At 38.1% G+C, this 22,791-nt stretch overlaps 1 protein-coding gene across 1 annotated transcript; it reads left to right on the top strand.

Moving 5' to 3' along the window:
• The first annotated feature begins 744 nt into the window (after positions 1 to 744).
• On the top strand, positions 745 to 11,839 carry CCDC195 (coiled-coil domain containing 195). The gene is made up of 3 exons (XM_044381622.2): positions 745 to 1,006; positions 6,367 to 6,619; positions 11,716 to 11,839. Exons 1-3 carry the CDS (start codon positions 745 to 747, stop codon positions 11,837 to 11,839), a joined length of 639 nt encoding a protein of 212 aa, XP_044237557.2.
• Positions 11,840 to 22,791: the final 10,952 nt, after the last annotated feature.

The raw sequence follows: 22,791 nt of genomic DNA, 5'->3' as shown, positions 1-22,791 counted from the left end.
CTTCTTACCTTCCCAAAATATCCCTGGGCAACCTTTGCCCAAGCAAACATTCTAAAACCAAATAATAGCAAAAATGCTTACAAGATAGAAACCTACTGAAAAGTCATTGTATGGTCCTTGGCCTTGTCTTGAGGGATTTAGGTATAATTATCTTTTATAAAAATCTCACTGCAATCATATGTCCCCTATGATTACTGTTACCCTTGACGGTGTCAAGATTAATAATTTGCGCCAAAAGTGCAGAATTATGACATATTTATAGAAAAGACAAGGCATAATTCTTAGGTGCCAGTTCTCATGTATAATGACAGTTGGTGATTCTATGAAACATTTGGTTCCAGAAGTAGTAATAGAGAGAAAACTGAGTGGCTGATAGGAGTGGTGAGTTCATGACAGAAACAAGAAACTCTATTCCTCCCCGGAAATTTTTGGAATGCTTTCTTCTCTTCAGACACAAAGCAATATTCTAAAACTGTGGATTGATATGAAATGAAAGATACAAAGAAAAGCTCTGTTCTGAAAAACAAACCCCAGAATGAATAAGTCATGGAGATCCTTTACCTCCCTGACAGTCTAACTCCCCAAGTGCTGAAAGATGGCCCAGAGAAGAGTGACATCTATTGTTCAGGAAGGTTTATGGGGAGGATTGACCAGTCCTGCTGAGTAGACTGTGCATTTGGTTCATGAGCAAAAGGTGGCCTGTCTCCCCAGAGGAGCAAACCAGAGCGGTGCAAGAAGAGGCAAATGGAAGCTAACATCCAGTTCGTAAGAATTATCCAGGAAATGCGGGCAGAGATCAACAAGCTGAAGAAAGAGAATCAAGTCCTCCGGATGAAGCTGACTTCAAGTAGTCAGAGAACCCCTGGTCCCAGCGGAGAATCAGGAGATGAAAGGGAAGAGGAAATCACAGAGCTTGGTGACCACGAAAAAGCATCTGAAAAATCTCCAGCAACCCTTCACGGTGATGTTTCCATTGATGCGGCACCAGCTGTGCGCCAACATCAAGGTACCGAATGTCCATAGCTCTTCTGGGCTGTGCCCATCTTTGCAAAGCTCTCTCGTACATTAGGTTTATTGTCCTCTCAGATAACCGCAGAAGGTGGCGTTGGCAGTGGTGAGTTCCAGCCTTTTCCTCCTGGTAGATTACCTTTAAATCCCTAGGGGAAAGAACCATTAGCATCTTCAACCCACGTATTTTAGCAACATCAAAAATTATTTCCAGATCTTCCTGGAAAGGTAGGAATGGTAGGTTTGTGAAAATCAGTCACATGAAAAACAATGTGTTTTTTTCCTTCTTGACCTCAAGCATTTAAAGGTCACATCATAGAATCCTGAATGGGTGTGTGTCAAATACTATGCTCACTTATTAAGTTACGATACTGCACAATAGTTCAGGGTCTGGTTATTACAGTCAGACAAATATGGTTGCAAGTGATTTGTCATTCATTATCCACTTGACTCAGAGATACTGAGGAGAAATCTTTCACCTTTGTTTCCTACGTCGGTAAGTGTTAGAGTACTAAGCTCACATGGTTATAGTACCTATCTCACTGCAATAATAGACTAAGTGCTTAATTTAGCCCCCGGCAAGCACACAACAAATGGCAGGTATTTTTTCTTACCCATGTTTTACAAAGAAACTTCCTGCCCTGTGTGAATGTGTGTTGCCCATAATTCAACCTCCTATACAGGTCGAAAACTTCAAGATGCAGGGTCAGTGTCTGATCCATTCTAAAAATCAAAAGGTGAGAACCTTTTACAGGAAAAGTATTTTGACTGCGAAGACTATACGCAAAGTCAGAAATTAGCAGAGCAAAACTACGTTCTGCATTTAAATGATCAGTGCCTGCCACACGCAGCATAGTCAAATAAAGCCGATGTGTGTAATTAAATACTCAAATCTCTTCATATCACCTGTCAAAGGCTTCAGGCAGTGCCAGTTAGAGGTTCTGAATAGCTTGGCAAGGGAACATATCATATTTGCCGGCTGATTTTCTCTGTTTGAGAGGTCTCTCTCTAACATGGGGCCCCACATTGCAAAGCTGGGAAGAGATTCCAATCTGGGCTTTTCCCTTTTTGTCAAGCGCAACTCCAGATCTGAGTAGCTCTGTCGGCTGATTATTTAAAAAAACTGAAAGAGTAACTGACAAGGAGGTCAGACTTTCTCCTGGTTAAAAAAAGAAAAGAAAAAGAAAAGAAAGGTGGGGATATTTGTAACACATCCTTACCCCACAGTTCCTCAACCCCTGCAACCTTGGACGTTGTACTGACTAGCTCTGTGTTTGTGTGGGTCTGTCTAGGAAACTCAGGGATGTTGAGCAGCTTTCTGGCTTCTAATTACTAGATGCCAGTAGTATCTGCCTCTCACCCTCCGGTCATGACCATCACAAATGTCTTCGGACATTCCAAATGTTGCCTGGAGGACAGAAGTTCCTCCAGTTGAAAACCACTGCCTTACTCCAAAGGTGGACAACACTCCATCAAATCTATCTTCTACGATGCTTATCCTAATGAAAAAATAAGTTGTCTTAGTATATTTGGTGGTTATTTTACAACAAGAATTACACCATTCAAAGAATCACTCTCAGGGCCTGAATGCCATCACGCTTACGGGAGTTTAGACTATTCATAAAAGCTAACACACGATTGATACCCCGTTTCTTCAGCATATGGATGGTAACTCCCAATAAGAATGTAGCACTAAGTTTAAAAAGGACTGGTGAAAAACTGGTAAAATTGAGGGAACTCTTGTTAGGCGTATCAATTAAAGACAGAAAGAGACATGATTTAAACTTGTGCCTGGAAGCCCAGTTGAGTTACTTTACATGTATCTATCTGTGTCTTATATGCGAGGTACTATTACAAAAGTACATGACAGAAGTAGGAAGAACATTGGCCTGAACATGGGGACACGGGGTCGTAGTCCCAGTTTTGTAATAGTTTGGTCAATGCTGAGCAGGATACGGAAAATTCCTGGCCTTGGCATCCTCATGTAAAAATGAATGGATTCGATTCGATGCCTTCCCAGGCCTATTCCAACTGTGAAGTTCTGTGATCCTATGAACGTAAGATGCTTTCACGATCACTCTCCTCATCTGTAAAATGGAGATCCTGATCAAATCTGTCTCCTCTGGCTGTTGAGAGCATTAAACAAGGTAGCACAAGGAAGACTCAGCAAGAGTTACTTGGTAGTAGTTACCTTAATATCACTGGATATGCCAGAAAAATGCTATTTGACTTCGGCGTAAGTTTTTTATCAGCAGTTTTAATAAGACATTGCCAATATCTATTGACGTTCATACTTAAAACCGAATCATAGACATTTGCTATTAGAGAGGGACTTTCGAGATCATCTCCTTATTTTACAGTTGAGGTTATAAGGCCCAGAGGTTAAGCAACCTCTCCCATCCTTTCACAACAGACTAATATAAACCTATTCTTTGAGAAGGAACAATATGAAATCAGAAATGTGAGTCTCTTTAAGAAAGGGAACAATTAAAGAGGACCTGGAAGAGAATCACTTGGAACTAAAGGTTCTTTTGTTGATTGTGCGATATGTGTAGTAAGACAAAATGAGATTCTATGAGTGGAGAAGCCTATTTCCCCATCATTCACCTGATACAGAGCGAAGCTACAGCCCAGGAACACAGCTGCTTGGAGATATATATATATATATAAAATCTATATATACTATTTTATTTTATATTTTATTATATATAAAAGATATTATTTATGTTATATATAAATAATAAGGGGATATATATTATATCTATAATACATCGGGGATATATATATATATATATATATTATATGGGGATATATATATATATGTTACAGCCCAGGGACACAGCTGCTTGGGGATACATAGATATACATATCTACTCATCTAGCCACATATATATACATATATATGTATATAAATAATAAGGGGATATATATATTATATATGGGGATACACAAATATATATATCTCCACATATAATATATATATGTATATAGGGATATATATATATATATGCTACAACCCAGGAACACAGCTGCTTGGGGCTATATAGATATAGATATCTATGTATCTAGCCATATATATAAGTAATAAGGGGATATATATATTTGGGTGGGTGTGTGTATGTGTATATATACACACACACTATATATACATATGTAATAATATGGATATGGATATATATATATGCCACAGCCCAGGGACACAGCTGCTTGGGGATATGTATATATGTTAATATATATAATAAGGGGATATATATATATAATGTCTATGTTATATATGGGGATATATATGTATATACTTATATATATGGGGATATATATGTATATACTTATTTATACATACATATATATATATATACTTATATATATAACAATGCAGAAGAACACCTGCTTAGAATGAGTCTTTGCTGGATAAATTCTCATGGAAGCATCTGTCAGGGTGGATAAGCATTCGGTGGCTGTGAAATCCAACCAGCACTTTCAGGGATGCTGCCCTTAGCCTCCTGCTCTGTGCAATGTCACCTTGGGACCATCAGGGGAGAAGTAATTTGCTGGAAGGAAGATAAAAGAAATGACTCTTTACAGGGGTGCCCCAGCATTGCTGGGCCTCCGATTCTCTGCAATGTATTCACATCCTTTGCTGACAAATACACTGCATTTGGCAGGGAGCTCCGAAATTGTGCTAATGACCCCGTGATGCTGTGTTGAATATCCTTTCCTTTTGACTGATAAGAAACTAAAGGATACAGGCTTAAGTCTGATTTTGTGGCCCAGAGAGATGAACGAAGACCAGAGTTGCTAGTCGGTCAAGCTGGAGCGTAGGTTCCAAAGAAGAAGAAACTTCCTCTTGCCTTCATCGGCACAATTTCCTCAGTTGTGATTTCCTACCATTCGCTATAAAGAGAATGTTAATAATCCTTCCAAACAGGAACTTTCGTGATTGTCAATAGTCGTAAACTTGTTTTTAGACAATGATAGAAGTTATAGATCACGGCCAAAGGAACGTTAAAAGATAATTTAGGAACAGTATTTGCATGCAGTTAGTCACTACAGATAGATTTGAACTTAAACCACTTCCCCCCGCCCCAAACTCTTGCCTAAAAGCTGATCTTCTGCTCTTCCAAGCCATAAAAAGCCAAGGCAGCCTCCACATTTTGCAATGACCTGAATGATCTGCTGTCTGCGTTCTGCAGACGTAGGCAGCAAACTCAGGTAAGAAATCATTATGCTTCTAGTACTCTCAAAACCCAAACACGATGCAGACCTTTCTTAAACGTCCATGCTAGCTCATGCCAGTGCTGTGACCAGAAAGAAAAAAGATTCGGCAAACATTCTTTAAGTGCTCCAGAAAATGAAAACCAACCCATGAGGTCAGGCTTCTTCGCCCCCTGGGTAAGAACTGGATGTCTGGTCAGCATTAGTACCGTGTCACGGGGATTCAGACAAACTAAACTCCCTAAAATAAAGTTCTTTTAACCGAAGTGCCTGAGTTATAGGGAAGAGAGAAGACTCGATACATGTCAAGAAAAGAGTTTATTGGAAGACACTTATGGACAGAAATTGAATTGAAAACCTTCAGAAACAAAGGCTGTAAATCTCTCCGTCTCTCTCAGGAACACTCCAGTGTTCCATGCGAGGCACCTTGGCTTCTTCCCGCACACCTCCTGTGCTTTCGTCTCTCCATCAACAGGCTTCCTCGTAGCGACTATCCCAACGAAAGTCAAGACGCACAAGCGTAGGTCAGCTAGCAGCAGCCAGTTCAATTATTTGTGGCCATTCAGGTTATAAGGGTCTACGATGACCAGGTTCTTTTATAATCTTCTAGAAGGACAAAGAAAAGCTGTCTAGTATTGGCATCTCCAGAATATCGATGTTCTTCCTATTTTAAAGTCTTGTTCTATTATTTCTACACACCCAGGTCTCTGTTCTATTGCCACATCCTCACAAACGTCTCACCAACCACACTATTCATACAGCTTCCAGACCCTCTCCCTCATCCGTCTCTATCCCCTCGCCTTTACCCGCCTAGCTTGACTTCCCAGCACCTATCACTACCTGAATCTTATCACATAATGTTTATCGTCTGTCTGCACGCAAGAAGGAAGCTCTATGCAGGCGCGAGTTTTGTGTGGGATCACTATCCCCATCTTTATCCCGTAAAAAAGTGCCTGACACATGTCCAGCACTCAATTATTTGTAAAATAAATCAGTGAGTACATGTGGTTTATGTGAAAAAAATGAATCAAAAGCAATAGTTTTGTTTAGTTCGTTGTAATGAAGTACTATTAACATAATTTGACATCTGTGGACATCATTAAAGGTAAAATTATCACAAACTTAAATTTTGTGTCTCCTACACAGGCAATGTCATGATTGTTAGACGCTATTCCATTTCCTCACCAGTTCATTCATTTGCCGCAAATGATCCCTGGAAAGCTGGGCAAAGGCACCAAGAGAGTGGAATTCTAGAAGCTCAGGGAAGAGTTAAGTCACTGGCATGTTCTTCAATTAAGAAGTACGACAATGAAGAACAGATGTTTGCAGCAGATTCTTTGACCAGCACTAATTCCAACCAAAGAGCTTCTCCTGAGCATGTTTTTGGTGATGTAACCAGGTAACGTACAACCTGCCTCAAGTCAGGCAATAGGCACGTGCTGTGATGGGTGCTCAGACGTTCCCCTGGATAAGCAAGGTCTTACCTAGTGGAAGAAACAAAACCGAATAGGCTCTTAGGCCACAATAATTTGCATCTCACTTATGTGCATTTAGGGGATCAAAAGAAAGACAATTTTTTTGAGGTCATATGGCACTCTAGCAGACGCCTCTGGGAGAACACTTCATCAGTCCGCCCTTACTCATCAAGCGCTCATGACCGTACTCTGAGCTGGCCGCCAACGCTGCAAGATTGAGCAAAAGCCAAATTTATGTTCAAAACTTTCGTTCAGTGACAAAGACACGCGAGTGAACTGATCACTCTGTAAAGTGCTTCTCAGGGAAAAGACACACTGATTTTAGGAACTGCACATAGAAGTCCTCTCTGAGAGAGGATTGTTCTTGTGGGGGAAGTGACCCAATGGGTTTTGGGGTATAAAAAAGGTGCAATTCAAAAGGGCCAAGAGACAAAGAGAAAAGGAATTGTTTCTGCAAAATCCAGGAGCTGGTGTTTAGGGACATAGGCGCAGCCTGAGAAAAAGAGGGATTTGAGAAAACATTTGCGAGGTGGTCGGGGAGTCTTTAAGAGGAAGGTCAGACAGTGAACCCAGGAGTCAGTCGGTAGGGCCAAGGGCCCTTTCAGAACAAAATTGTCACTCTCAAGTCCAACTTATCCCCTCTACAAGGCTAGAGCATGATCTCCCCTCTCCCACACACTGCACCCCTGCCCTCCAATTCCCAGTTAGGCCCTGACTCTCTAGGGAGAGTCTCTACACGTTTGTCTCCTTCAAGGAGAAAAAGAGGCCTGGGTTCTCATGAAGAAGGGAAAATGGAACAAATGGGGTGCAGAGAGAATAAAGGAGTCATCAAGTTCAGCAGTGACAGGAAATCAAATCGAGATATAACCAGTGATAGGCCTACAGGGATTCTCATCATCTCATCAATATTGGAAAGAGCACTGGACCCCCCACAGGATGCAGGACACAAAGGCTGAGCCAGTTTCATTTGAATTTTACAAGACAGGATGAAAATTGTATTTCACTTATAAAAAGTTCTATTATAGGAACTGAGAGAGTAGCCTGAGTCATGAAGGACAGCTGTATGCAGTCAGGCAAAGAAAACTAGAAAGATCACCTCAGGTAGAGCAGAAAAGACAAGAAGACAGAAGCGTGCATGACTGTGGGGAGAACCAAAGTAGTCAAGTGAGTGAGGGTGAAGGAAGGAGCGCGAGCCATCATTAAGAGGCCTTCCGGGCAACGCTTACAAGTGTGTGCTTTGTCCCGTAATTATTGGAAAGTGAGTAAAAATGTCTTTCTGAAAAGTTTTAAAATGCAAAAATATTCAGAAGCGAATATTACAAAGACCACTGTTTTCCCCTGCAAGAATTTTGTCACATTTTCTTCAGATATTTTTATATATAACAGGAAAAAATGTTACTAACAGAGAGATACAGGAATATCTCTCTTCCCTGATCCAGCCAATGGGCAAGTGTTATCATGAGTTTTGATTCTATCCTTTTGATCTTTCTTTTTCATACCTTCATTATGTTCATTCATTCATTCAACAAATAATCCTGGAGGCGTGCCATGTGCTGGGCAGGGTTCCAGGCCATGAGGATACAGTAAAAAACAAAATCGTCAAAAGTCCCTGTTCGTGGGGAGCATGTTCCTTTGTAACATGATAATCCATAAATACGAAAATACATAAAAATGTATCATTTATGTTAGACGGTGATACCTACGAAAGAGAACATTAAACCGATTACAAAGGAAAAGGAGGGGTCAGAAGAGCAAGCATTGTTGAAGTTGTATCCATCGTGGCTAGAAAATAGAGTAAAAAGGGAAACTGTTCTGAGGGTTTCTGGGTGGGAAAAACTTTCCAAGAATTGAGGACAGCAGATGCAAGAGATGCTGAGGGGTGCATGACCAGTGCTTGAGGAAGGGAAAGGAGGCTGGTGTAACTGGAACAGAGTGAGCGAGCAAGACAGCGGGCAAAGATGAAGGCTAAGCACTAGGGGTGACCTTCCACTCCCCTCCAGTGATTCTGGATTTATCCCAAGTGAACTGGGTACATAACATACTCTTTTCATTAAAAAAAAAAAAAAAGATAAAGATAAAAGATCATATTGGGAGTCCTGATTTTAAAAAACTGTAGGAAAACAACACAGAAAATAAAAAGACCAGGTTTAAGACAAAAAAAGAATTATCTAAGCAAGAGACGGTCATTTCTTGGCCAACGGTAGTAATGGTGAATGTGGTTTCTGGATATATTTGGAAGATGGTGCTCATAAGATTTATTGGCAGAGCAGATGTGGGACATGGAAACAAGAACTCCCAATCGTTGTGTGCCAATGGCCATGTGTTTTCAAAGAGGGATAAGGGAAGAAAGGCAGAGATACTTCTTTTTCTAAATATATATACATGGGCAGTAAATGTTCGGCATAAAAGGAATGCCTTTGTTTGAGAAATTATATATATATATATATGTACACATATCATTTACATATCTGAATGTATGTGTATGTATACATATATATACATACACATACACATATCCAGTTATATAAAGGAACTAAATATTCATTATAAAAAAAATTGCAAATTGCGAAGTATAAATGCAATATTCAAAGTAAAAAAGTATAAAAAGGAAAATCTCCCATACTTTCACCGTCTGAATAACCACCATGTAGATTTTGATGGACATTTATCTTTCCAGTCTGTATCTGCATATTTTGAAATTGTGCAGTGCGCATAGCATAATGTTTTATTTTTTGCTCTTAAGCCATTACATTCCTGCAGACCTATAATGCTGAGAAATACAGTATTATTACTTTTCCTATTTCAATTCATATTCTTTTCTGTGATCGTTTGGGAGCCTAGCCAACGTTTATAACATATTATTTTTCTGAAGCAAAATGTTTTTCAAATTCCCAGCTGCCAAGGAATAAACTATTTAGAACACAATCCATTGGTAATTGAGAATCTACTTTAATGGGAAAGACTGAACCAATTGCAGGTTTGTGTTAAAACAAGAAAGCCAGTAATGGCTGGAAATCAGCAGCTGGGTTGACATAAAATCTAGTCCATTGCAGAGAACTGTTGAGAAGAACGAAGCGTGGATTTTTTTGTTACGGTGCTCTTTAATTTTGTCTTTTACTTCCTCGGTGATCAACTAGTAAAGTAACATGTCATTACATTAGTCCTCTAATTTTTTTTTGTAAATTCATTTACTTTCTAATAGCTCTCAAAGAATTTTACAAAGATTTATCAAGAACCAATTTGTTTGAACTGGCTTTTGAAGCGGTCAGACATCGTACCTAATTTGCGTGTGAGCCTTTTCATTATTATACCAAGAAAGTATTTTACAGATAATGCTAATGTCAACGTTTCTAAGAACAAATGCTCTCCAAAAACCAGAGATAGAATTCTAATTTTTCCTGAATTTTCAGAGAAACTAGAAACCGAGAAATCTAATGTTCTGCATTTAAGAAAAAAGCTCAGGTTGTTAAAAAGATTAGGGGAAAAGGTCCATATAGAGCATAGCATGAGGCATAGAAATGTTGAATCACTATGTTATACCCCTGAAACTAATATAACATTGTGTGTCAACTATACACAAATTAATTTTTCACAAAAATTAATTAATTACTAATTTAATTAGAAATGCTTTATTATTCATTTTGCTGATAGGAGAAACCAGAGACATTAAATATATACACAGTTGACTCTTGAACAACACAGGATTGAACTGTGCCAGTCCATTTACACGTGGATTTTTTTCAGTAAGTACAGTACAGTACTGTAAATTTCCTCTTTCTTATGATTTTCTTTAAGAACATTTTCTTAATGATTGCTTTAATTTTCTTTTCTCTAATTCACCTTACTGTAAGAATGCAGTATATATAATGCATACAACATACAAAATATGTGTTAATCGACTGTTCCTGTTATTGGTAAGGCCCCCAGTCAACAGCAGGCTAGTAGTAGTTAAGTTTTGGGGGGAATCAAAAGTTATGCACAGATGTTCCACAGCCCCAGAGCTGAGTGCCCCTAAGCCCTGCGTTGTTCAAGGGTCAACCGTATCCTTTCCTTTTCTTATAGCAACATGGTTAAGAAGGCAGCCTCTGGAATCAGCAGGCTAAAATCTCAACTGCATCATTGACCTTAGAGAAGTTATTAGTCTGTTTTGTACCATAGTTTATTCTTTTGTAAAAAAAAAAAAAAAAGAATCATAATAGCAGTTACCTCAGAGTTTTTGTGAAGAATAAATGAGATAGTCAAGTGAGAGCCTATAAATGGCAGAGCGGTTATTATTTTATTGACCCAACATATGGAACCACTGGCCTTCCTCCCAAGGGAGGGAGCAGATGTGTTCTCCTCAGTGAAGGCCACTATATGCCACTCAGTGAAATCATGTCCTTACCTAAGACAAAGAAAGAGAGACAGAGAGAGGACAAAATTGGGGAAAAGGCAATAATTTCAAACACCATTCTTTCTTTCGACTTTTTCTGAGAGCGGTGTATCCTAACTTATGTCAAGATTGTATGTAACATTGTTGGAGGGAAAAGGAGTAGGCAAAATGGAACAATTTAATCCCTCAGATGACATGAGTCACTGCCGTCTCTCCTCTCTCTTCTTTACTGTTCAGGTGTGATGGATATTCCGTTAATTCAACGTCTATCATTGCAGGTGGATCTGGATTATAAAATAATTGCCTCAAATTTCTGCTTCATTTCACCTGATGAGCTCCAATGTGAAAGACCCTTCGCCTGAGACAATATGATATTCTTTAACTTTAAATATCAAGAGAACAATCTTCCCTCAATAGCTTTAAATTTTATTTTTATCAGCACTCTTCATTAGGCTTAATCAAAAGGCCAATTCCAATATATTTTTTTGCATTATTGTTGAATAACTAAACAAAACGCATTAACATATGTTTCAAATGAGCTTTTAATGACTTAGGCAGTACTTGGTGGCTTAGAAAAAACAGTAAATGTTTTATGTAAAGTCTCACTGAAAAGTCTTACTTATCTTCTCCTTATTCTGCTTTCTTTAGGGACAAGATAAAGACAGTCAGTTTCCTGTTACCCATGGACGTGTCTTCATATTCCAAAAATTCAATTTCTTTGAAATGTTCACCAAATCAGACGACAAACCAGCTAAGTACCATTGCAGAATAGGTGGTGTGAGGTGATGAAATTTAAGAAACAGCTGATTCCCAAGAGATGAGAACACTGAGGCCTCCCTGGGTCAGTGTCCTCCCCTACAAAGAGCTCTGGAAAGATGCCCAGTAGGACACACAAAATGCTTGGCATCAGGTCAGTGGACTTGTCAATGGACTTGGCCAAGACATGGAAGTGATTACTTTATGTCGTTGTCGAATACTAATGTTGATGGCTAGACAGTGACTATTGTAGTCTCTTTATGCAACATGTGAGCAATTAAATGTAATTAAATTAAATTGCATGGTAATGTTCTGTAGCTGCCTTATGCCATCAGGAAATGCTGTTGTTTACATTATAAGTGTCACTTTCCAGATGAACCTGTAACAAATTTAGAAAAAAAAAGTTCTGTTTTTGATTAATGGTATAGAAGCAATAGTGATTATCCTTATGGTTAATTGTTGGTTGATATTTCACTGATACTAACTCATTTGGTCTTCTAATATCCTGTGCCACAGACATGGGAGCACAAACACAGCCGACTCCCATAGCATCCATGGCGGGCTCAGAGCAACTGTGGGCTGGCTAATGACAAAGCCGTTAACCTGCTTGGAAGGAGAGCAAAGAAGTTCAGATGATCATTTCTTAGGGATCGGAAATCTCAGAATTCCCTCAATTCCTGAACTTCTTTTCAGGAGAACATCTCCCCCTCCTGGTTTACAGCAATCACGTTCAAATACCCAATACCCTTTTTAAACTAATATCTTATACACTAATATCTTATATTAAAATATTCAGAGCATTAAAAGACAGATTCCTGGGGCACCTAGGTGGTTCAGTCCGTTAGGCTTCTGACTCTTGATTTCGGCTCAGGTCATGATCTCAGGGTCGTGAGATCGAGCCAGCACTGGGCTCCGAGCTGAGCAGGGGGTCTGCATGAGATTCTCTCTCTCTCTCCCTCTGCCCCCTCCCCACCACATGCACTCTCTCTCTCTAAAATAAATAACCTTAAGAAAAATAAAATGCAGTTTCCTTGTTTCCACTCCAATACCAATACTCTTTTCTAAACAAATATATTAAAACAGCCAGAATGTTAGAATACAGATTCTTTGGTCTCACCCTAGACCAACTGAATTGGCTGTAGAATTAGGGGGACTGACAGGTTGCAAACCAGAAATTCACATTTTAAATAAGCTTTATCAGCTGATTTCTGCTAGACAGCTATGCTTACAATTCACTATTGTAAGTACTAAGAAGTGTAGTCCAGGGCTCCCAAGTCTGGTGCCAAGTTGAAGTAGAAGCAACGAAGCAACGAAAGGGTAAGAATGGTCCAATCCATTTCAAAGAAAGGATTTTAATAGGCACAGACAGGCTCCTAGAAGGGAGATGGATGAATCAATGAATACCCTGAGGTAAAAGCCACATAATGAGTCAAATGCTTCTTTTATTTATGATATTCATTTAAGATTAACAATATTCTCAACATTATAACAAATGTACCATACAGCAAGGTTATAACCAGAGGGGAAAGATACAAATGAGATTTAAAAGCACATTCATCTAGGAATAAAGACACACATTCAATAGATAATTGAGTTAGTAACCTATGAGATTCCTGACATATTTACTTTTTAGTTTATGCACAATTATATTTTCTGCCTGTTTACAAAATAAAGACTTTTGTGTTAACATCAGTTAAAAGAAACATTTCCCAAACAGTTAAAAAAAAAAAACAAAAAAATAAATGCCAACCGCCCAAATGACAATGTCATAACTGGCAAAGTTATAATGACAAATTATCCCCAATACCAAGTTCAATGACTAGTATGTGATTGGCATTTCGTACGCGTTCTGTGAACCGAACTGAATTAACAACTACATGATTCAAACACTGCCCAGTAAAAAAGCACCATCAAATGTTAAACTTTGATATTAAAGTATTTAATATTAAGATTAAAGAAACAAAGCCCCATTTCTGTTTCCTGACTCACTATACTGTTTGATAGTAAATGTTCTAAGAAGATTTTTAAATATAACAAACCAAAAAGAACAACAAGTGTATCTCAGTCATGCTCTGACCAACTATATTTGTCTTCTTCAATGCCCCAAACTTCTGTAAGTCAGGAACTCAAATGCCTACTGGGGACTGCAAGTAACAGAAATGAGGAGGGGCTCTGCACAGGCCTGTGCACGCCCCGTCCAAAAGGAGCTGCAGTTGACATCTGGGTTCAAGATGACGACATAGGAAGACTCTGAACTTACCTCCCCCCTAGAACAAACCAAATTACACTGATCGATAGAACAATTCCTCCTGAAGAAGAATTGACGGCTGACTTAACAGCCACCAAACAGCCGAAGACAGAGAGAATGGCAAGAGAAGAGTGAGAGACATGGAGACACGGTAACAAAGGGAACCCCCAACCCAATGCTGTAAAAAGCAGTGGGGAGGGAGAGTACTAAAGGCCTGGGAACAGATCGCTCTGTCCTTGGGCACAGAAAAAAAACAAAAAGAACAAAACAAGACAAACTACAACAAAAAACACGGTTCAAAAGAGGAGATAGCATGTAAAAGAAACAACACTAGAACTCTGCCAAGCAGAGAAGGAGCAGCAGGAAAGTCCTCCAGGTCAGAACGACTGGAGAACAACGAGGTTTACATAAGCCTAGACTAAAGCAGGGTCTGCACACCATAACGAGTGAACCCAGTAGTCTCAGTGAGCTCACAACTTCCAAGAGCCCAGGGCCTACAAGCCCACACCACATGCTCTGTGGTTTGGGGGGGGGAGGGTTCTTTAAATTTTTATTGTTTTATCCTGTTTTATTTACTTTTTAAAATGTATGTTGTCTTGCTTTGTTTTTATTTATTGTATTTTTGGTTTTATTCTTTTCTTTCTTGTTCTCTTTTTTCTTTTCTTCTTCCTTGTTACTTCTTTTTTCTTTTCTTTTTTTTCTTTCCCTTTATAATTTTCTTTTATGATTTTTTTTTCCAACTCGCTTTGTAAAAAGCCATGATTTAAAAGAGTAACTAGCACTTACAGCCAAAGCTCCAGCAAAGGCCACCAAACACACACAGTCTGCATAGGCGTCACCAGGCAGAAGACCACTCCTTCAATTTTAGGAGAAGTAGCCATTTTGCTTAGCCCATAGAAACAAACACAGAAAGTCAAGCAAAATGGGGAGACAGAAGAATATGCTCTAAAAGAAAGAACAAGAAAAAAACGTCAGTAAAAGTATTAAATGAAACAGAGAAAAGCAGTATGCCTGATGAAGAATTTAAAGTAATGATCACAATGATACTCACCAGCCTGGAGAAAAAAATGGAAGAACTCGGTGAGACCTTCAATAAATGATAGAAAATATTAAAAAGAACCAATTGAAGAATACAATAACTGAAATAAGAAAACACACTACAGGAAATCAACAGTAGTTTAGAGGATGCAGAAGAACGTATCGGCAATCTGGAAGACAGGGTAATAAAAAGCACACAAGTTTAACAGCAAAAAGAGATTTTAAAAAAATTTTTTTAATGAAGATAGATTAAGAGATCTCTTGGACACAATAGCTAAATCGTGGAAGGAGCCGAGATGCCCTTCAACAGATGACTGGATTAAGAAGTTGTGGTCCATATATACAATGGAATATTACTCAGCCATCAAAAAGAATGAGTTCTCAACATTTGCTGCAACATGGACGGCACTGGAGGAGATAACGCTAAGTGAAATAAGTCAAGCAGAGAAAGACAACTATCATATGAGTTCTCTCATCTATGGAACATAAGAACTAGGATGATCAGTAGGGGAAGAAAGGGATAAAGAAAGGGGGGGTAATCAGAAGGGGGAATGAAACATGACAGACTATGGACTATGAGAAACAAACTGAGGGCTTCAGAGAGGAGGGGAGTGGGGGAATGGGATAGGCTGGTGATGGGTAGTAAGGAGGGCACGTATTGCATGGTGCACTGAGTGTTATACGCAACTAATGAATCATCAAGCTTTACATTGGAAACCGGGGATGTACTGTATGGTGACTAACATAATATAATAAAAAATCATTAAAAAAAAAAAGAGAGATCTCTTGGACAACATCAAGTGAACATTCACATTATGGGGGGTCCCAGAAGAAGAAAAGAGAGACAAAGGTGTAAAAAACTTACTTAAAGAAATAATAACTACAAACTTCCCTAAACTAAGGAGGAAAATAGACATCCAAATCCAAGAAGCACAGAGAGTTCCAAACAAGATGAACCCAAAAGGACCACACTGCAGACGAAATAATTAAAATGTCAAAGCTTAAAGATAAAGAGGATCCTAAAAGCAGCAAGAGAACAACTAAGTTATCTACAAGAGAAACACTATAATAGTATCAGCTGATTTCTCAGTAGAAACTTTGCAAGCCAGAAGGGAGTAGCATGATATATTCAAAGTGCTGAAAGGGAAAAAACCTACAACCAAGAATACTCTACCCAGCAAGGTTATCACTCAGATTTGAGGGAGAGAGAAAGAGTCTCCCAGACCAACAAAATATAAAGGAGTTCATCACCACTAAACGAGGCTTACAAGAAATGTGAAAGAGGCTACTTTAAGTGGAAAAGAAATGGCCATGCTTAGACATAAGAAAAATATGAATAAAAACATGTAAAATGCAACAACATACATAAACTATAGAGAAGAGAGTAAAAAGGGGAGAGATGGGGATAAAGAAAAAGAGAAAATATTTTTTCATTCTCCGTTTTTCTTTTTTTTAAAGAATGTGTTTGAACTTAAATGACCATCAAATTAATATGGATTGTTATTTACTTAGGATATTGAATATGAACCTTGTGGTAACCACAAACCCAAAACTTATGATAGGTACACAAAAAATAAAGAGGAAAAAAAAAACAAACAAAACACTAAAGGTACTCAATGGTCACAAAGAAAGAGAGCAAGAGGAGAAGAAAAAAACAAAGAAAAACTACAAAACAAGAAAACAAATTTTTAAAATGGCAATAAGTACATACCTATCAACAATTACTGTACTTGTAAATGGCCTAAATGCTCCAATCAAAAATATAGAGTAGCAGGGGCGCCTGGGTGGCACAGCGGTTAAGCGTCTGCCTTCGGCTCAGGGCATGATCCCAGCGTTATGGGATCGAGCCCCACATCAGGCTCCTCTGCTATGAGCCTGCTTCTTCCTCTCCCACTCCCCCTGCTTGTGTTCCCTCTCTCGCTGGCTGTCTCTCTCTGTCAAATAAATAAATAAAATCTTTAAAAAAAAAATAGAGAGAGTAGCAGAATGGATTAGAAAACAAGACCCATCTACATGCTGCCTTTAAGAGACTCATCTCAGACCTAAAGACACATACAGGCTGAAAGTGAAGGGAAGGAAAAACATCCACTATGCAAATGGAAGCAAAAAAAAAAAAAAAAAAAAAACCTAGGGGAGGAGTACTTATATCACACAAAATAGACTTTAAAAGGAAGACTGTGATAAGAGACAAAGAAGGGCATTACCTAATGATAAAGGGATCAATCCAACAAGAGGACACAACAATTGTAAATATCTGAAAACCCAAGACTGAATCACCTAAATACATAAGCACATCTTAATGGATGTAAAGAGAGAAATTGATGGTAATACAATAATAATCAATGACTTTAACACTCCACTTATGTTAATGAATAGATCATTCAGACAGAAAATCAATCAAGAAACAATGCCTTTGAATGACACATTGGGCATGGGTGGGTATAACATATATACAGAACATTCCATCCAAAAACAACAAAATAGACATTCTTTTCAAGTGCACATGGAACATTTCTAGAATAGATCACATATTAGGCCATAAAACAAGCCTCAATAAATTTAAGAAGATTGAAATTATACCATGCATCTTTTCTGACCATAACAGTATGAAATTGGGAAAAAATCACAAGGAAAAAAAAACTGGAAAACAAACAAACATGTGGAGACTACATATGTTACTAAACAGCCAATGGATCAATGAAGTAATCAAAGAGGAAATCAAAAAATACATGGAGACAAATAAAAATGAAAACACAATGGTTCAAAAACTCTGGGACATAGCAAAAGCAGTTCTAACATGGAAGTTTATAGCAATACAGACCTACCTCAAGAAACAAGAAAAAACTCAAATAAACAATACCACCTTATGCCTAAGGGAACCAGAAAAAGAAGAACAAACAAACCCAAGGTGAGTAGAAGAAAGGAAATAATAAAGATCAGAGCAGAAATAAATGATACAGAAACTTATAAAGCAATAAGAAAAACATCAATGAAACTAAGAGCCAGTTCTTTGAAAAGATAAACAAAATTGCAAAGCCTTAGCTAGACTCATCAAGAAAAAAGAGAAAGGATCAAAATAAATGAAATCCGAAATGAGAAAGGAGAAATAACAACTGATACCACAGAAATACAAAGGATTATAAGAGAATACTATGAAAAATTATATGCTACAAACTGGACAACCTAGAAAAAAAGGGATAAATTACTAGAAACATGCAGTCTTCCAAAACTGAACCAAGAAGAAATAGAAAATCTGAATAGATAGTTTACAGGTAACTAAATTGAATTGGTAATCAAAAAACTACCAAAAAATAAAAGTCTGGAACTAGATGGATTTACAGACATTGAAAGACTAGTTAATACCTATTCTCAAACAACTCCAAAAAATACAAGAGGAAGGAAAATTTACAAATACATTTCATAAGGCCAACTTTACCCTGATACCAAAACCAGACAAAGACACCACAAATAAAGAAAACTACAGGTCAATATCCCTGATGAACATAGATGCAAAAATCCTTGAACAGAATATCAGCAATCCTCATACAACAACACATTAGAAAGATCATTCACCACAATCGAGTGGGATTTTTGAAAGGATGGCTCAATATTCACAAGTCAATCAACACCATATACCGCATCAACAGAATGAAGGATAAAAGCTATATGATCATCCCAAAAGATGCAGAAAAAGCATGTGACAAGATTCAACATCGATTCATGATGAAAAGTCTCAACAAAGTGGGGTTAGAGGGAACACACCTCAACATAATGAAGGCCATATATGAAAAACTCACAGCTAACATCATCCTCAATGGTGAAAGAGTGAGAACTTTTCTTTTTTTTTTTTTAATTAATTTATTTATTTGAAAGAGAGAGAGAGTGTGCAAGCTGGGAAAGGAGCAGAGGGAGAGGAGAGAGAAAATCTCAAGCAGACTCCACATTGAGTGCAGAGCTAGATGCTGGGCCATCTCACCACCCTGAGATCACAAGCTGAATCAAAATCAAGAGTCAGACGCTCAACGAACTGAGACACCCAGGCGCCCCTGAGAACTTTCCTTCTAAGGTCAGAAACAAGGCAAGGATGTCCACCCTTGCCACTTTTATTCAACATAGTACTAGAAGTCCTAGCCACAGCAATTGGAAAGAAAAAAAAAAAGAAGAAGAGGTGCCCATATTGGTAAAGAAGTTAATCTGTCGTTACACAAATGACGATACTATATATAGAAAATCCTAAAGATTCCACCAAAAGCTACTAGAAGTAATAGGTTTAGTAAAGTAGCATGATACAAAATTAATACCCAGAAATCAGTAGCATTTCTAGACACTAACAATGAAGTCATAGAAAGAAATTAAAAAAAAAAAATTTATAATTGCACCAAAAAGGATAAAATATCTAAGAATAATCTTAACTAAAGAGATGAAAGACCTGTACTCTGAAAACTATACAACACTGATGAAAGAAACTGTAGATGACACAAGTAGAAAGATATTCCATGCTCATGGACTGGAAGAATTAATATTGGAAATGCCATACTATCCAAAGCTATCTACAGATTCAATGTAATCCTCATCAAAATACCAACAGCATTTTTCACAAAACTGGAACAAACAATACTAAAATTTTTATGGAACCAGAGAAGACCCCAAATAGCCAAAGCCATCCTGAGTAAGAACAAAGCTGGAATTATCACAATTCCAGATTTCAAGCTATACTACAAACTGTAGCAATCCAAACAGTATGGAACTAGCACAAAAACAGACAGAGTGATCAATAGAACAGGAAAGAGACCCCAGAAATAAACACACATTATATGGTCAATTAATCTATGACAAATGAAGCAAGAATAGTCAATAGGGAAAAAACAGTCTTTTCAATAAATGGTGGCAGCTGGGAAACTGGACAGCTAATGTAAAAGAATGAAAACGGACTACTGCCTAATACCATACATAAAAATAAACTCAAAATAGATTAAAGACCAAAATATGAGGCCTGAAACCATAGAAATCCTAGAAGAGAGCACAGGTCATTTCTCTGACATCAGCCATAGCAACATTTTTCTAGATATGTCTCCAAAGGCAAGGGAAACAAAAGCAAAAATTAACTATTGGGATTATTTCAAAATAAAAAGCTTTTGCACAATAAAAGGGGCACGTGGCTGCCTCAGGGCAGCAGTATGTGACTCTTGATGTAAGGGTCGTGAGTTCAAGCCCCATGTTGGGTATAGAGATTACTTAAATTAAAAAAAAAAAAAAATTTTTTTTAAAGCTTTTGGGGGCACCTGGGTGGCTCAGTCAGTAAGCATCTGACTCTTGGTTTCAGCTCAGGTCATGATCTCATGGTGGTGAGATTAAGCCCTACATCAGGCTCCATGCTGAGCATGGAGTCTACTTAAGATACTCTTTCTCCTCTCCCTCTGCCCCTCCCCCACTCTCTCTCTAAAAAACTAACTGGAAAAAAAAAAGCTTTTGCACGGCAAAAGAAATCATCAATAAAACAAAAAGAACTCATTGAATGAGAGGAGATATTTGCAAATGATATGTCCAATGAGGGACTAGTATCCAAAATATATAAAGAATTCATACTACTCAACACCAAAAGAACAAACAATCCAAGAAAAAAATGCGCAGAAGACCTGAATACCCATTTTTCCAAAAAAAACATCCCGATGGCTAACAGACACATGAGATGATGCCCAGCGTCACTCATCATCAGGGCAATGCAAATCAAAACCACAAGACATCATGTCTCGCCTGCTAGAATGGCTAGAATCAGGACAAGAAACAACAAATGTTGGTGAGAATGTGGAGAAGAAGGAATCCTCTTGCACTGTTGGTGGGAATGTAAACTGGTACAGTCACTGTGAAAGACAGTATGTAGTTTCCTTAAAAAATTAAAAATAGAAATACCATATGATCCAATAAGTCCACTATTGGGTATTTACCCAGGGAAAATGAAAACACTAATTCAAAAAGATATATGCACCCCTATGTTTATTGCAGCATTATTTACAATGGCCAAGACATAAAAGCAGCCTAAGTGTTCATCAGTGGGCGAATGGATAAGGAGTGGTATATATACACAGTGGAATATTACACAGCCATAAAGAAGGATGAGCTCATGCCATTTGAGACAACATGGATGGACATAGAGGGTAATGCGCTAAGTGAAATAAATCAGACTGAGAAAGACAAATGCCGTATGATTCCACTCATAAGTGGAATCTGAAAACCTGACAAAACCAAAAAACGAAAACAAAAACAAAAAGCAGAATCAGAACTATAAATACAGAGAACAAACTGATGGTGGCCAGAAGGAAGAAGAGTAGGAGGTTGGGAAAAATGGATGAAGGGGAGAGAGAGATATAAGTGTCCAGTTATGGAATGAGAAAGTCACAGGAATAAAAGGCACAGCATAATGAATATAGTCAATGATATTGTAATAGCGATGTACTGGGATAGACGGCAGCTAACCTGTGGTGAGCATAGCATGATGTATAAACTTTTCAGACCATTAAGTTGTACACCTGAAACTAACATAACAGTGTGCATTAACGATGCTCAAATTTAAAAGCCAAAGGAAACTGCAGCTATTCACCTTTGTGATGCCCTATGGGAAAGCAGACACCATATTGCCACATGCCCTATAGTCCAAAGCTGTTAAAAATCTGGATTTTTAGGCAAAATATCCTGGTACATGAATACTAGCAATGTGTTCAATTTTTAAAACACTGAAAATGGGGCACCTGGGTGGCTCAGTCAGTTGGGCAGCCAGCTCTTGAGTTTAGCTCAGGTCATGGTCTCAGCATCCTGGGATGGAGTCCCACATGGGGCTCCATGCTCAGTGGGGAGTCTGTTTGAGGATTCTCTCCGTTTCCCTCTCTCTCTGCCCTTTCCCCTGCTCTCTCTCTCTCTCAAATAAATAAATAAATATTTAAAAAATAAAAAATAAAAAAATAAAACATTGTGAAAATCAAACACCATATGTGTAGAGACAGTCGAGGTTACCAGATTTCAACCTCTGACGTACATTTAATTTCTTAAATGTAGAAATCCCAAACAAGAAAGTGAGTGAGTAAAGGAAAAAGGAGAGAGACAGACAAACCAAGAAACAGACTAGTAACTATAGAAAACAAGCTGATATGGGAGGTGGGCGGGAGGATGGGGAAACAGGTGATGAGCACTGGGTGATGCGTGGAAGTAGTAAATCATTACACTCTACACCTAAAACTAATATTACAGTCTATGCTGACCATACCAGAATTAAAATAAAAACTTAATAAAAAAAACTCAAGAAAGTGGATCTGGAAAGCTACAATTTGGAAAACAGAAAGGCGGAAAGAAGTTTAAGGTTGGGAAAAGAAGGTAAGATGGTATGAGTAAAATCTACTTAGAAAAAAAGGTCCAAGTTCTGTCTCGTCACAAAAATGTAGCCTAATCCAGAGTCAATACATACTTGCTCACAGCACCAAACTATAACGGGAGAAAGCATAAACCGTGTTTTGTTTTAAAACTTTCTGCATTCTATATTTTTGTTTATTTTACATCTTTCACTTACATGGAACTCTTGAGGATGGGGAATAATACATAAGCAAAAGCAAACAATCTGGTTGACTTTTCATCCTTTCAGTAAGGAAAGAAGTTTCTGAAGTCACAGGATCATGGAATTTTCCAGCACAATT

The sequence above is a fragment of the Ursus arctos genome, unplaced genomic scaffold, assembly GCF_023065955.2.
Source record: "Ursus arctos isolate Adak ecotype North America unplaced genomic scaffold, UrsArc2.0 scaffold_1, whole genome shotgun sequence".
Taxonomy (NCBI): domain Eukaryota; kingdom Metazoa; phylum Chordata; class Mammalia; order Carnivora; family Ursidae; genus Ursus; species Ursus arctos.
This window is presented reverse-complemented; position numbering and strand designations above follow the sequence as displayed.

Bases quoted from the DNA above. Each gene is read 5' to 3' on its own strand.
- CCDC195 (XM_044381622.2), top strand. From the start codon at position 745: ATGGAAGCTAACATCCAGTTCGTAAGAATTATCCAGGAAATGCGGGCA. The intron at 1,007-6,366 runs GTACCGAATGTC...TCTCCTACACAG, and splicing joins AGCTGTGCGCCAACATCAAG to GCAATGTCATGATTGTTAGA. The intron at 6,620-11,715 runs GTAACGTACAAC...TGCTTTCTTTAG, and splicing joins GTTTTTGGTGATGTAACCAG to GGACAAGATAAAGACAGTCA.